This window comes from Staurois parvus, unplaced genomic scaffold (genome assembly GCF_062004578.1).
Source record: "Staurois parvus isolate SC_StPar_1 unplaced genomic scaffold, SC_StPar_1.0 ptg001698l, whole genome shotgun sequence".
Taxonomy (NCBI): Eukaryota; Metazoa; Chordata; class Amphibia; order Anura; family Ranidae; genus Staurois; species Staurois parvus.
The window spans coordinates 296,569-311,102 of record NW_028319494.1 but is presented as its reverse complement, the minus strand read 5'-3'; the positions used below and the strand labels follow the sequence as shown (position 1 = coordinate 311,102).

The following is a 14,534-nucleotide window of genomic DNA, read 5'->3' as shown; positions in this document are numbered from 1 at the left end:
TTGTTTTATATGGCCAGAAACTAGGGAACTGGTGTTTAGTACAGCCATCCAGTTTATGCCACCGTTAATATTGTTGGAACCGGTTTTCCCACGATCATGGCATTCAACCATCGCCTCCTATTTGGCAGCTATAGGAGTATACTCTTAGGCCTATAGAAGGAGCTAGCGGCTCAGAGCATGTAACCTGTGTGTCTCTGTGATCTAGGCCTCCAACTCTTCCAGTCAGTCTGGTGACCATCTTCATCTCCATGAACCCCTAGGATTGCAGCTGGCATTTCCTGCAGGACGGAAAGGAGCAGCCCATGGATTTACAGATGAGCCCTATTATAGATTTACTCTTGTGAGTGTCTTTTGTCCTGTGCCATTACATTGCTTACTAATCTACTACACTCATTTGGCGCCTCTTTTTCTCTCTTCTTCTGTTATTTAGAGTTGGCAACACTCTAAAGGAAGGCAGCCACTACCTTCACCAAAGTCTTTGATTATTTTGTGGACTCTCTTGGTCATGGCTCTGTATAGCACCCACACAGCCACTTGACTATTATGGTTGACTTTTACCTATATTCTGGATAACACACCTCTGTGCACCAGTATTATATGATTGATGTAAAAGGAGAACCTTGTGGACTGTGATGTAAAGGGGAACACTGGAGTCGGGGGAAACCTGTGGGCTCTTGTGCAAGGTGGGGCTCTGGTAACCAGGGACTTGCTTACATCAGATTTTCCATTTACATCAGAGTCCACAGCATTCCTCCTTACATCAGAGTCCATAGTGTTCCCTTTTTACATCAAGGTCCAGAGTTCCCCCCTTGCACTGTAAAGGGGAACCTTGAAGATTCTAATAAAACTCAGCACAAAGTTCTCCCTTACATCAACCTGACCTTCATGTAAAAGGGAAGTAGGTTTGCCTTTTGTTATACCTTATGTACGTTGCTAGTCGCACTAGCTACATGTTTGTAGCTTAAATATATTTGTATTTGCAACGAAAATGGTCATTTTGGCTGTCCGTGAATCTTCTGTGTTTCAATAGTACAAAATTGGCTCTGTTAGTAAATCTCTGTGTCGTATCAGTAAATTTCACTTTGGGAGGTTGGCAAATCTGGTACTGTTTGATAAGATCTAATGTTTGCCTGTGGTAAATGTTAAAATTGTAACAAAACTTTTTTTTTTTTTTAAACTCGAAAGGCTTTTTTTGTATTCTTCATAATATACTTTTCTCAGAGATTCAGCCGGATGTTGGACACTACGCATATAAAAAGAAAAAAAAAGCCAGCCCCCTCAAATGGCTTTTGCCTCAAAACATCAGGAATCTAACCTTTCTTTGGCACCAGCCATTTTACCAGGCTTCAGTCTCCCAGGTTTGCAAAGCAGCGAATTTGTTTACTATCCACACTACAGATTATTGTGCATATACAATAACTTTAAAGTTTAGTAATTCATTAGCATACAAGAATGTCACACCATCTCCAAAACAATATTCAAAACACTGTTTTAAGCTTTTGTTTTATTATAAAAATTAATTCTTTGTTACAATTCGGCTTACAGTAATAATGAAACTTTATACAAGGTCATTGGATTTTTTTTTTTAATTATACACAGCTTCCAAATAAAGCCCATATTTTACAAAAAAAATATATGAAAAAGAAAAACTTTGAATGAGTGGCTCTGAGATGACCAAATGTTGGCCGATAGCATAAAACAATACATCCTTGTGCAGATCTGTCGTACCAGCAGCAGGAGATGGGAAGTGGAAAAGAGTTAAAGCTTGAACACAGATACGACATTTATATAGGATCAGTGCCGTCTCTATCTAATCTTTCTCGCGTAGTCATAGCACACACGAATTAGCCATCACTGTCCTTATAATTAAAAGGAGGCCTTACATGTAATATACAGGTGAGTGTTTCAAGAAGTTGAATAGGAAATATGACAAGTAGGACTGGAGGCCCTATTCATGCACTAGCCACCAGATATGTCACTGAGAATGCACCCATCTATCAAAACCATTTCTGTGATTGACAGCCTGGATGTATTAACTATGGAAGAACCTGTGTGAGTCCTGCTCTCGCTGTTGGCCTTTTTCCATCTGTATTAAAAAGAGTATTCAGCAGAAGTGAAGACTTTTTACAGAAAAAAAAGCCAAAGTGAGCAGTAGAGAAGAGTTGGGAAATATGGCTCCATTCACACCTAAGTGTTTTGTAGCTCAAAACTCAGACGCGCAAAAAGCAAAATCCCATTAAGTTCAATGGCCCCTGTTCACAGCCGAGTGTGAACAGGGGCCATTGCAATGAATGGAATTTGTTGTTGAGAATATGTAAGCCACAAAACGCTCAAGTGTGAAAGCAGCCTAAGCTAAAAAGGTGAGCAGAGGTCTAGAGTTCACAGTACCAGAGACCTTGTGATAGCCCTTGCTCATTCCCAGCAGTTCCTAATAAATGGAAATTACACTAAATTATAAAGAGACAGTATCACCTTGCCTAGTCAGGGTTATGTTAGGGTCTGTAAAACTCCCGAGAACTTTTTTTTTCTCACCTGTACAGTGATCCCCTGCTGGGGTGCCCATCTGGTTTATCCATTAGGCTCCATGCACACTGGGCGTTTTAATAACGCTGGTAATGTTAGCTGTGTAAAGACAAGTTACGTTTAGTGTTTTTTTGCATTAGCGTTTAACCTTTCTTTTACATTTGTGTTTTTTAGCTGTTTATTTTACCAAATGTTTTCTTAAAAAAAAAAAAAAAAAAAGAATTTGTACAAAAATGCCAGTTTGCCACATTTTAACAGCATTAGAGCATTTTTACAGCTACAAAACTCCTCTAGAAACCCACTAGTTCTGGGGTTTTTTCCAGCCAAAAACCATTGATTACAGTCTGTGTGTGCATGGATAACACAGGATAACATGCTGGGGAGTTAACTGGTTGTAGAAAAAAAAAACGCCAAAAACAGCCGCTGTAAAAACATCCAGTATGCATGAGAACTTATGTAACACTGCTTGGGCCTAGCCCTGAGCCCTGCATGAAATAAGATCATGAAAAATGCTGGATATTTTGCAACAACTTTCTCTAAAGATGGATTGGCAGTCAAGCACTAAAGATGTAAGTAGAAGGTGGTCAGGGGTAGGTTACCAAATATGTGTTGACAGGCTTTTACTTCAAGCAGGTATTCCATTTCTATACAAATCTATGGGAATGCAAAATCCACTTGAAGCAGGTCAAATGTAGGTCAGAAGGAGGTCAACTGCAAGCCACATATATCTGTTCTTGAATTCTGAATGATCTCAGAAGCACCTCATACTGAAGCCTTTAACACAAGCCCAAAACCAGATGATACAGGTCCTTACACAGACACTGCCATATTGCTCTGAATGGGCAAGACAGGGTGCCTTTATCAAAAAGTAATAGAAGTAACCTCACAGGATTATGTAGCTGGAGATTCATATAACAAGGACAAGCAGAACCACAAAACCTCATTGCATTTTAGTTTCTCCAATAAAGCAGAATAGAATGATCAACAGAATTATATATGAAAATCCATCCAACAAGCAGGATGAGTTTGGTCTCCAAACTCGCACAGGACTCCTTTTCAAAACCGCACTACAGCTGGACTGCAAGCGTGTGAACACCCTCCATAGGAATACAGTTTATTTCATGTGAATCTGGCAGTTTAAAGTGCAAAAAAAAAGCACGTGTGAACTAGGGCTAAATCTTGTAATCTAAAAAAACACAAAACTATTATTTGCAAAAAGGGAAGTAAATAAAAATGCCATCAGCAAGAGGGAATGTTTCTGAAGAGCAGAATAACTGCTCCGATAAAAAAAAAAAATTAAAAATTAAAAAAAAGCACACACATGAAAATGTAATTTCATACAAGCAGTATCTGTAAACTTTTTGTACTGGTGCACATGTGAATATGCAAAAGGTACAGGTCCGACTTCCCCATGTCTTTGAAGGAATTAAAATGGTTTAGTTGTTAGTGACCAATGCCCGAGTATATAAAAAAACCAAAAAAAAAAAAAACACTATTATGTATCATGGTACATACAAGGTGCTCCCATGACGTAAGAATGAGGGATTAAATACACTGGTCTGCATGCGCTAACAACTTTGTAAACATTTTACAATTTGGTTTAAAATGACAGCACACGCCAGTTGTTTTTTGTCCATCCAACATTGCAGGCTAACTTTTACTTTGCTAGGACAAGGCTGGGCAAAACCTAGGGACCAGCATCAGAATCCTGCAATTGTAGAACTCTTTTTCCTGTTGTAGTCAATGGATGTGTGTACTAATTGGCTCTTCACCGATAACTATCCATGGTTTAAGAGTAGTCTTCTAGAATTAAAATCTCTGTAAATAACAGTGGAACTAAACCCTGCTGTTCTTCACATTCAAGGAAGCTACCATCTTAGTTTCTGATCTGCTGTTGTCATGGCGCTGCACATGTGATCAGTTATGACACCAGCCATTTGAAGGCTTGACAGTTACGTTGAGAGTACAAGAAACTGAGTATCATTCAGGACATGCGCTGAATGTAACGGTTTTGGGAAACTGTTACATTGATGGTTTTAGTTTCATTTTAATGAACAAAATAAACTTTTTATCATGGTCTATTACTTATAGCGAATCTTCCTCTGATGGCCCATGTCTCTGGACTCTTCCCCATTCCAACGCTGCAACTTTTGTAGGACTCTTGGGTATTGAACAATTGGAGTGCTGGATGCCTGTGTCCCCTGCTGCCTGCTATGGCTTCATACTCCAACCTGAACATCACTACAGGATTCAGCAGTCATAAGAGTCCAAGAACGGAGACACTCCTGGAGTGCGTAAAAACTGCATTGTGGGAATGGAGGGGAGGGTGGGTGACATGGACTGCCAGCAGCTGTCCTACAGTCCAACAACCACCTCCTATAAGGTCAACATTACAATGATGGACTAACAGCTTTTCTGCCGTCATGCACCATTCAATAGGCTGGATTTTCCTGTAACACTATAAAAGGATGAAAGTGTGTATCTAATCCAAACATAAAATGTGCAATTACAAAGCAAAACAGTCACAAAACCCTTCATAACCCCAATACTAATGGACACATTTTAAACTCCTGCATTCTGGTGACTGCACGAAGCAATTATCTGAACATACTGCAAGGATATATAAATGGGATATACACTTTTAGAAAAATGTTACATTTTGCGTTTATAAATACAAATACAGTATCTACATCATACAAGGTATTAAAAAACAAAACAAAAAAACACTTAACATTCGCAGCTTTGGAAAATAGAAAATACACTTTTCAGGCTTTGACTACCGGGGTAAGCTCCAGTAGACCTCAGACAACAGAAGGGTTAAAATGAACATACTGTAATCCAAGAATCCATTCTATGAAACCGTAAACATAATCTACTGACAGACCCAAAAAGCTTAAAGCGGACCTTTCCCCCCAAACCTATACAACATGTAAACATGTTTTGGTCATATGTTAAAACAGTAATGGTATAAAATCACACTTGCTTTTCTTTTGTTCCCAGATTTTGCAAGACACTGGTGAGGTAGCTGTCCCCTGGGAAGGCTATGTCACCAGTGCTTTCCAGAAAACTCTTTTGGGTAAAAAGCAAATGCTCACAAGATTTTATGTGAAATCCCGCTAGATGTCAAGGAAAAGGCTTTTTTTTCTTTTGTAAAGCAGAGATTAAGCCATGGAACATATAAATAACAAACCACTCCAGATCTCCCACACAGGCCTTAAGCAAGCTAGTGCAAATTGTTGTTTATACATTACCATGGCTTCAGCAATGAGTGTTGGGTGGCGTAATGAAGCTTACTTTGCATAAGTCTTCACAATGCATATATAAACCATTTCAGATCTCATACAGAACATGTACAAGATTTCGGTTGGGGCACCATCGGTGGGCTATCCCAGAGAACAAGGAAGAAGAAGCCAGCCACCGATTAAGTTTAATTTTTAAAATGGTGGTGCAGGATTTCAAGCCAAAGCAATGAAACTAGCAAAAATAGAAACTCAAAAGGCAAGTCAGTAACCATATTAAAATATTTTACTATAAACATTTCATAGATGTTGGTGGTTTAAAATAATGGGAGAGAGGTCAGCTTTACTCGTGGGGTAATCTAGCATGTAAATACTGGCCAGCTGCCTTGAGCTTTATCTTTCTAATGGCCACTGAAGCCACCCACTGCAGAGACAGCAGGTTGTCTATCAGGAGAGCAGGCTGAAATTTGCATACTACAGTACTACATGATTTGGGGCTACATTCCAACTAAAATATTTAAGAGGAGCTGCCTGCTGTGAAATAGTTCTGATCCTGTGGCATCTTTTGGATCACTTTAGGTTCATTTTAAACACAAAACCGAGCTACTTTGGTGATCTGACAGGCACAGGCAAGCTGGAAGGCTCCAGTTAATAGTCCTGCACACTGGTTTTAGTGGTTTGTCCCAGCATGTATCTCTGACATGACAGTAGTGGTACATTTCATTTTGCGGGTCACAGAGCAGATAGTATAGAATTTCCAGGACCTGTGCTAGGACAAAAAGTGGGGAAAAAGTCATAAAACAGCTTAAAATATTTTTCTCAGATCAGCAGGCTTCTGAAAACAGGTACAAACTATCCCCTAAAGCCGGCTATACATGGATCACAATTCAGCTGGTTCAGCAGGGACCAGCCAAGTTTCAAACCATGTATGGGGCAGGCTTGGTTGTGCACAAGTCAATCAACAATTGATCAATTTGTGTACAACCAACCTGTTGGGTTATTTCTTGAACGATCAGTGCCACTGGCTATAGCCAGCAACACTGATCATTGTATTCAGACAGTGGGGAAGGCTCCCAGTCATGAGAACACAATAGCACGACAGAAGGATTCCTCCATTCACCTCGAATGTGTGGATGGAGGAATTGGCTCATTTTTTTTCCGTGCAACCTAACTGAATGGAAAAAAAATTATTTTTTTTTAAAAAAATCATGTATGGCCAAGCTAACAAGCATCACTGTGCTATAACTATCAACACAACATTTTATTATTTTTTTCTTGTAACAAGTGGAAGGGGGATGTGTTAATTTCATAACTGACAGAAAACTTAAAATTTCAGGTCCTCAGCCATTCGATAACTTCCTTCTGATGCTGCTGAAATTAGAACATCTACATGATAGGACACCTTCATCTAACGTCTCCGCTGTGCTATCTGGGATTTCTTGGTCTGTGTCAAGTTTCTAATGATGCAAATGCCTCTCATGTGGACATGCATACACTGTTGCCTGAATGAAGCACGCGGGAAAAGATCAGCAACATCCAAATTCCACCTGCCTATGTCGGTTTTAAGGGGACCCTTATCATGAAGTTGCTTGTCACTGACAGAGGCTGAACCTATCCAGGTTCCAAAATCAGTCCTAGGTTGGGAGCAGGTGCTTCACTTCAACGGCACTTTAGAGTTATGGAAGCCTCCCGCACTGAGCAAAATCCTGGGTTAACGGCAGGAAGAGCCCCTGTCTCTTCAACAATTAAAAAACAGTAAAAAAAAAAAAAACAAAACACATAAAAAAATTAAAATTTACACAGTAAAAGGTTATAACACTGTAGAAATCCAAGGGAAAAGAACTGCTGCACTGCGTGGAAATTCAAATGATGGTAACTTTGAATAATAAAGGCAAAGAGGTCCCCCCTCTTCAGAGGAAGAGGTCCCAATCAGGGACTCTATTGTCCAGATGAATAAAATTACCAGCCTGTGAATTTCCATGAAGTACAGCTGGACTTTTGCCTTGTCATTTGCAGTCTGTGGTGTAGGATGAGCCCCTGCAGGTTCTCAGGACCCAGTCTCTTAGGAGTAACCTGATCTAAGTCAGCGCAACCCACATTTTTGTAAAAACACTGTAGACCTGTCCAATAACACAGAAGAGAACAGAGTATAACGGTTAAAACCCAATAATAAAAACATTCTGATCTTGCAGTCTAATTGGTTCACATGGCATATTACAGATTTTACCATCTTTGGAAAGTAGAATTCTATATGGGTAAAATGCTTCTGTTTAGTGTTCTTCTTGTTGAACTTAGAAACAAATCAAATGTCAAAGACACATTGACAACCCAGGAAGTGCCACAAGGAAGGATGAACTGGTGCTAACTGCTGCTCTCAGAATACCGCCACCTACCCCAGTTGAGTTTAGACGTCTCCTGTAGCTCACAATCACTCGGAATCTTTTTGGCATTAAGACTTCTTTGCTTCCGCAGCATCCGTTTAAGGCATTTTGTGTGTTCACGTTGCAAAAATAGATATTTATATATATATTTGTACAATATACTGGCAGAGCAAAAATCCTTTGTACAAAAATTGGATAGGTGAGGGAATGAGCTGGGTTTTTGGGTTTATGGCACAGGGATGATGGAGTGATCTAAGAAAATATATAAATATCCTTTTTCATTATGTACAAATAGGTCCACTGGCTGAACTCCTTGCTCGCCACTGAAGAGTTCTGTGAAAATAGAACTGTACATGAAGCTTTCCATGGACCCCCCTCTCTCCACAGGGTTTGCGTATATACAAGTGGGGGGTTGGAATCTCAGGAAGAGTCTGTGCAAGGAGAGGGGGGCGGTGGATATAAGTGATGAGAGTAACTGCGTTCTGTGTAAGGGGATGGCGGGCAGCTCTCCTCAGCAGACAGGTACTGACTGCGTGGGGTCGGTGGAGGTGGGACCGGTTCTGAGTCATAGTTGAGATCACTGGTGTAGCCTTTCGCTGTGGTTGAGGTCAGGCGGTGGCTGGGGGTATAGTCACTATCGCACACGTCTGTGCTGCATGGCGTGGTGGGAGGAGCAAAATGGCGGTAGCTGTATGGTCGATAACTGAAGAGAGAAAGCAAAAACCATCAACACGGTATTGCAAACAAACTACACTGTGTTTCTGTGCCTATTTTACATATATCCATATCCCAAAAGCTAAAGGGTCCTAAATACTCCAACTGCAACTACAAGTTTAAGCATTTTTAGATCATGCAGGAATTTGCTGCTTCACAAGAACAAGAGGATCACAAACAATTCTGCTTAAAGCTGAATTTTAGGCAAATACCAAGGTGGGGAAAGCAAAAAGTGATTAGTGGCTAACCAAAATGTTTTAAAAATACAAGTTTTTGGAGCTTTAAACCTCTTTTTCAGGTATTATGACAGATAAAATGCTGAAAATTGCAAGGAAAAAAAAGGAATTTTGACTTGCCCATTAGTACCATATCTTGGAGCAAAAAACTGTACAATGGCTGAACATTCATAGACCATGGTTATAGACTGGTACCGTCAGGCGATTGGACACTGGGAAGCTTTTGAGGACACACCCTCTGCAAAGGCCTAAACCTGTCCTTTCAGAGTGCTGAAGAAAGGCATCATAGATGTCTATGGATGCCAAGTATTTCATGCAAAACGTTGTAATTTTAAAGGTATTTGTTTAGGAAGTTTAGGTCCAGGATATGACAAAAACCCTTGTTGGGTTTTGGTACAGTGAACAGGTTTCAATGGAAACCTTGAACCTGTCTTTTGGAGGTACAGACACAACTACCTCCTGGGACAAAAAATGGTTTAGAGATGGTTCATGTTCTAAAGATGAACTTAATATTTCCATTAGTTGCAGTGCACTTATTTAAAGACGGAGTCTTATATCTACTATAAAGCTACAGCATTGGTTCGATAATCACGACAAACCTGTCTTACACCTTTTCATGTTGCTGATCCTTGTTTGGGTCCAGCTTTGGTTAACAAGAAGGGCAGTACCATGGAGGAGGCTTCAGGAGCTGGTAACTAGAGGAATGGACCATGACCCTGGACATGAATAGCTCCCCACTCAGCACCAAGGTGAACACTCAAAAGAAGGATCCAGTGACCCAAGCAACATCAGAGGCCATCCCAACAGCGTGAGATCCAGGTACAGTTCCCAACACTGAGATTACACCAATCTGGATGCTATCCTAGCTAAAACTATAGAATAAGGCAGTGGAAAGTTGACTATAAATCAAAAATAAGGAAAATGGTTAAGCGTAGAAAAACTTTGGACAAGTTTTTCACCTGAAGATACTAGCAAAAATACGAGGTCCCATGGAGTGGGAGGGGATTATAGGGGTATGGCCAGGAGCAGTGTTCAAAAGCTTGGTCAGTGTCCAATCACCTGAATGTAGCAGCCTAAAACCTGCAGCCTGTGGTCCTTTACTGTACAAGTAAGACACTTTAAACAGAGTGAGGAAGGGTGAAAATATTATTAGGGCTTTGTTGCTTTCTCTGTCCTTGTTTGAGGAAGGAGGTATCCCCTCATGTTGTGTGGTCACCAGAACAGCAACGAGGTAAAAGATCTCCAACTAGGGCTCCTGATCCCTGTGATAGTCAATTACAGTGATCACATGATAAGAAAAGCCAGGAAGTGTGACTTTCCCCAATCAGTGGCAACATTTCTTAAAGAGATGGCACAAAAGGAATGGGAAAAAAAACTGCATACAGTAAGGGCCCACTGAATACTAGAACATGAGGGAAAGATGAGAACTCCCATCTGGAGCTTACCTGTACGATCTGTGTGTGGATGGGCTGTTTGATGAATATCCAAACTCCATAGTGTAATGTGAACGCTCTGTGGCTGGGGAAGGAGGAGGATTCAAAATCTACAATTTAAGGAGATAGGGGGAAAAAAAAAAAAAGCAAAAATGTTAAATGTGCATTTTTAGCAGCAAATAAAAAAAAACTACAGCAGTAGAGAAAACTCACAGGTGGGAAATATGTTCCTTTGGTGCTGGAAGAACTGCTAGATGATGCTCCGGTCACATGAGCACGATCATAAGGAGGTCCGCTACTCCCACCCATAATACTCAGTGAGCTGATGACAGACTTGCCTCGTGACATGCCTGAATAGAGAGATATGACAATCAGATGATAGAAGTAGAAGCTCTGGATCTTCTAAGTGGTTGAGATTACTTTATAGAATATCAAACTATCACCACCATATTTAATGTGAAATGTGTATCCCATCACTGAAGGCCAATTATGGCTCAATAAAACTAAGCAATGCGGACTATAACTTCAATGATTAGGGCAGAGTAAGAGTTAACTACAGCTTCTGAACTGATGAGAAAATATTAAAGTTGAACTCCAGGCAAAAAGCCAAACGCACAGTTGCAATACATACGTTTAGAGTTTTTTTGCAAAGGAATTGTAATTTTGGCCAGCATTCTGCGATAGACACAGCTCTGCTGATCAGGATACTTCCTGGTTTAGCATCTTGCTCACTCGATAGACCAGAAGATGCATATTCATTGCTCAATGACTGAAGGTGACACAGGAAGCCCCACTTTTCAAAAGTACAAAATACATTTGTACACAAACGATTCTTTTATGTGAAATCAGTAAATAAAATTGTGGTGGGTCACACCCATAACTCAATTGCCTTTAGTGACAAGAAATGTTAGTCTTCATTAAGCCTTAACACAGGTCCCCTAGTGCATTCTGTTCTGATTTTATTAACATCGACTGCTCAAGCCCTGAAGAAGCCTTCACCTTTTAAAGTGTATTTTCAACACAGTTACCTGACTGCAATTATCTTGCATATCTTAACACTGCGGTTGGTGGACGTTTAACAGAGCAGCTCTTGAAAACTACCAGAAGTGAACTATGCCCAAAATTTCCAAGGCAACTGAACACCAGCTTCTAAACAATTACAGCTAAATAGCTCCTGAACAAATAAAGCACATGCGCATCTCACAAAGCCTCTAAAGTGCCAAGTACTTTTTTCACGCATAATGAATTATGCATGCAAGAAGTGTTGGGCACTTAGGACGCTTTTGTCCAGCACAGCTTCTGGGCATTGACAGTGCTTGGGGCACTAGCTATTTGAATAGTGGCTGAATAGCATTGTCAGCCCCACATCAGAAATAAGGTTATAAAGCAAGGCAATGACAGTATCACCAAGTAATCTTATAATAAGTTAGACTAAGATCAAGAAAAATAAATGATTTGAATGGGAATATATTATGGAAACCTTCTATAAGATAATTTTTCACTACAAGGAAGTCTTTGATAGTTAGATTTGTATAACTAGTAATATGCAATTATTTGATCTAGAGCAGTGGTCGGCAAGCCGCGGCTCGCGAGCCACATGCGGCTCTTTACCCAGTCTAATGCGGCTCTTCTGTGTGCCGGGCGCCTGCTCCCCTCCCTCCTCTCGGTCGGCCGCTCCCCTGCCTCCTCTCGGTTGGCAGCCCCAAAAGTCCGCGTGGACCTTTTAATCCGGCCTGCGGATGTGGCTGTCAGGATGTGTGTAGGCGGGGCAGCGTGCCGAACGTGAGGGGAGGGGAGCTAGGCTCCTCTCACAGTCCGCCCTGAAGACCCGAACGGCGCGGGAAGACAGCGAGAGGAACGCAAAAGGTAAGTGAATTGACACGGGGGACTTGGCTTACTAGAAGGGGGGGGGGGGGGGAATAGTACTGTGGGGGATGAAATACTATATGAGGGATGAATTACTTTATGAGGGATGAAATACTATATGGGGGGATGAAATACTATATGGGGGGATGAAATACTATATGAGGGATGAAATACTATATGAGGGATGAATTACTATATGAGGGATGAATTACTATATGAGGGATGAAATACTATATGGGGGGATGAAATACTATATGGGGGGATGAAATACTATATGAGGGATGAATTACTATATGAGGGATGAAATACTATATGGGGGGATGAAATACTATATGAGGGATGAAATACTATATGGGGGATGAATTACTATATGAGGGATGAATTACTTTATGAGGGATGAAATACTATATGGGGGGATGAAATACTATATGAGGGATGAAATACTATATGAGGGATGAATTACTATATGAGGGATGAAATACTATATGGGGGGATGAAATACTATATGGGGGGATGAAATACTATATGAGGGATGAATTACTATATGAGGGATGAAATACTATATGGGGGGATGAAATACTATATGGGGGGATGAAATACTATATGGGGGGATGAAATACTATATGAGGGATGAATTACTATATGAGGGATGAAATACTATATGGGGGGATGAAATACTATATGGGGGGATGAAATACTATATGAGGGATGAATTACTATATGAGGGATGAAATACTATATGGGGGGATGAAATACTATATGAGGGATGAATTACTATATGAGGGATGAAATACTATATGGGGGGATGAAATACTATATGGGGGGATGAAATACTATATGAGGGATGAATTACTATATGAGGGATGAAATACTATATGGGGGGATGAAATACTATATGGGGGGATGAAATACTATATGAGGGATGAATTACTATATGAGGGATGAAATACTATATGGGGGGATGAAATACTATATGAGGGATGAATTACTATATGAGGGATGAAATACTATATGGGGGGATGAAATACTATATGAGGGATGAAATACTATATGGGGGGATGAAATACTATATGAGGGATGAAATACTATATGGGGGATGAAATACTATATGAGGGATGAAATACTATATGAGGGATGAAATACTATATGGGGGATGAAATACTATATGGGGGATGAAATACTATACGGGGGATGAAATACTATACGGGGGATGAATTGCTATGGGGGATGAATTACTATATGGGGGATGAATTACTATGGGGGATGAATTACTATATGGGGGATGAATTACTATGGGGGATGAATTACACTATGGGGGATGAATTACTATATGGGGGATGAATTACTATGGGGGATGAATTACTATATGGGGGATGTATTTTCAGTTTTAAAAATGTGGCTCTCAAAATAAATTTCAATCATGGTTTTGGCGAGATTTGGCTCAGTTGAAAAAAAAGGTTGCCCACCACTGATCTAGAGCATTGGCTCAACTACTCTTTATATCTATGAACCAATGATAGAGTCTAACTTGAATACATAAAATGCTTAGGACTTGTTATTGTATGAAATCCTTAAGAAGCAAACAAAACCCCCAAAAACTATTGTTAGCCACATATTTAAGGGTTTCCCTAATCTCCATGCTAAAATGGTATCATGCAGAAATTCAGCACAAATAAACTGCAGGTTTTCAGATGGCACACCTAGACCTGAGAAAAGATATGATTGGTGGGATGTGAACAGCTAACGTTTTGGGAACATTTCTGTAAGAAAATGCTGGTGTACACACACACACTAGAGGCAGTTAAAGGAAAAGCCCAGAGGGCAGGAGGAGAGCTCCACTCCACACATTGTGTCCCTAAGCAGGGATGTAACATGACTCCACTGACTTCCACAATAGCTTCACAGGGGGTCAGATGTGGCTGTTCATTGATTTCTGCAATAAGATACTGGCTACATCCTCAGAAGAAATCAAATATAAAAGCCACAACAAAGGGCCACAGAGCAAACACAGTCTATACACCCTGCCAGCATGAGCGCTCCACCTATAATTCCTCTATGCAGGGATCTTCATGTGGGGGATATAACAAAACATTTTAGATGTAACCTACAGTTAAAGCCAGCCAGATGTGGATCAAAATTTGT

General features: G+C 40.4%; 1 protein-coding gene across 1 annotated transcript in view; it reads right to left on the bottom strand.

Moving 5' to 3' along the window:
* Nucleotides 1-1,486: 1,486 nt before the first annotated feature.
* The window catches only part of LRP6 (LDL receptor related protein 6), a 131,707-nt gene continuing 118,659 nt past the window's right edge, over nucleotides 1,487-14,534 (bottom strand). Inside the window, exons 21-23 of the mRNA XM_089663487.1 lie at nucleotides 10,740-10,876; nucleotides 10,539-10,636; nucleotides 1,487-8,846 (exon numbers count right to left, since the gene is read on the bottom strand). Of these exons, the coding sequence (XP_089519613.1) occupies nucleotides 8,564-8,846; nucleotides 10,539-10,636; nucleotides 10,740-10,876 (518 nt within the window). The 3' untranslated portion in view covers nucleotides 1,487-8,563. The remainder of the gene's footprint in view (nucleotides 8,847-10,538; nucleotides 10,637-10,739; nucleotides 10,877-14,534) is intronic.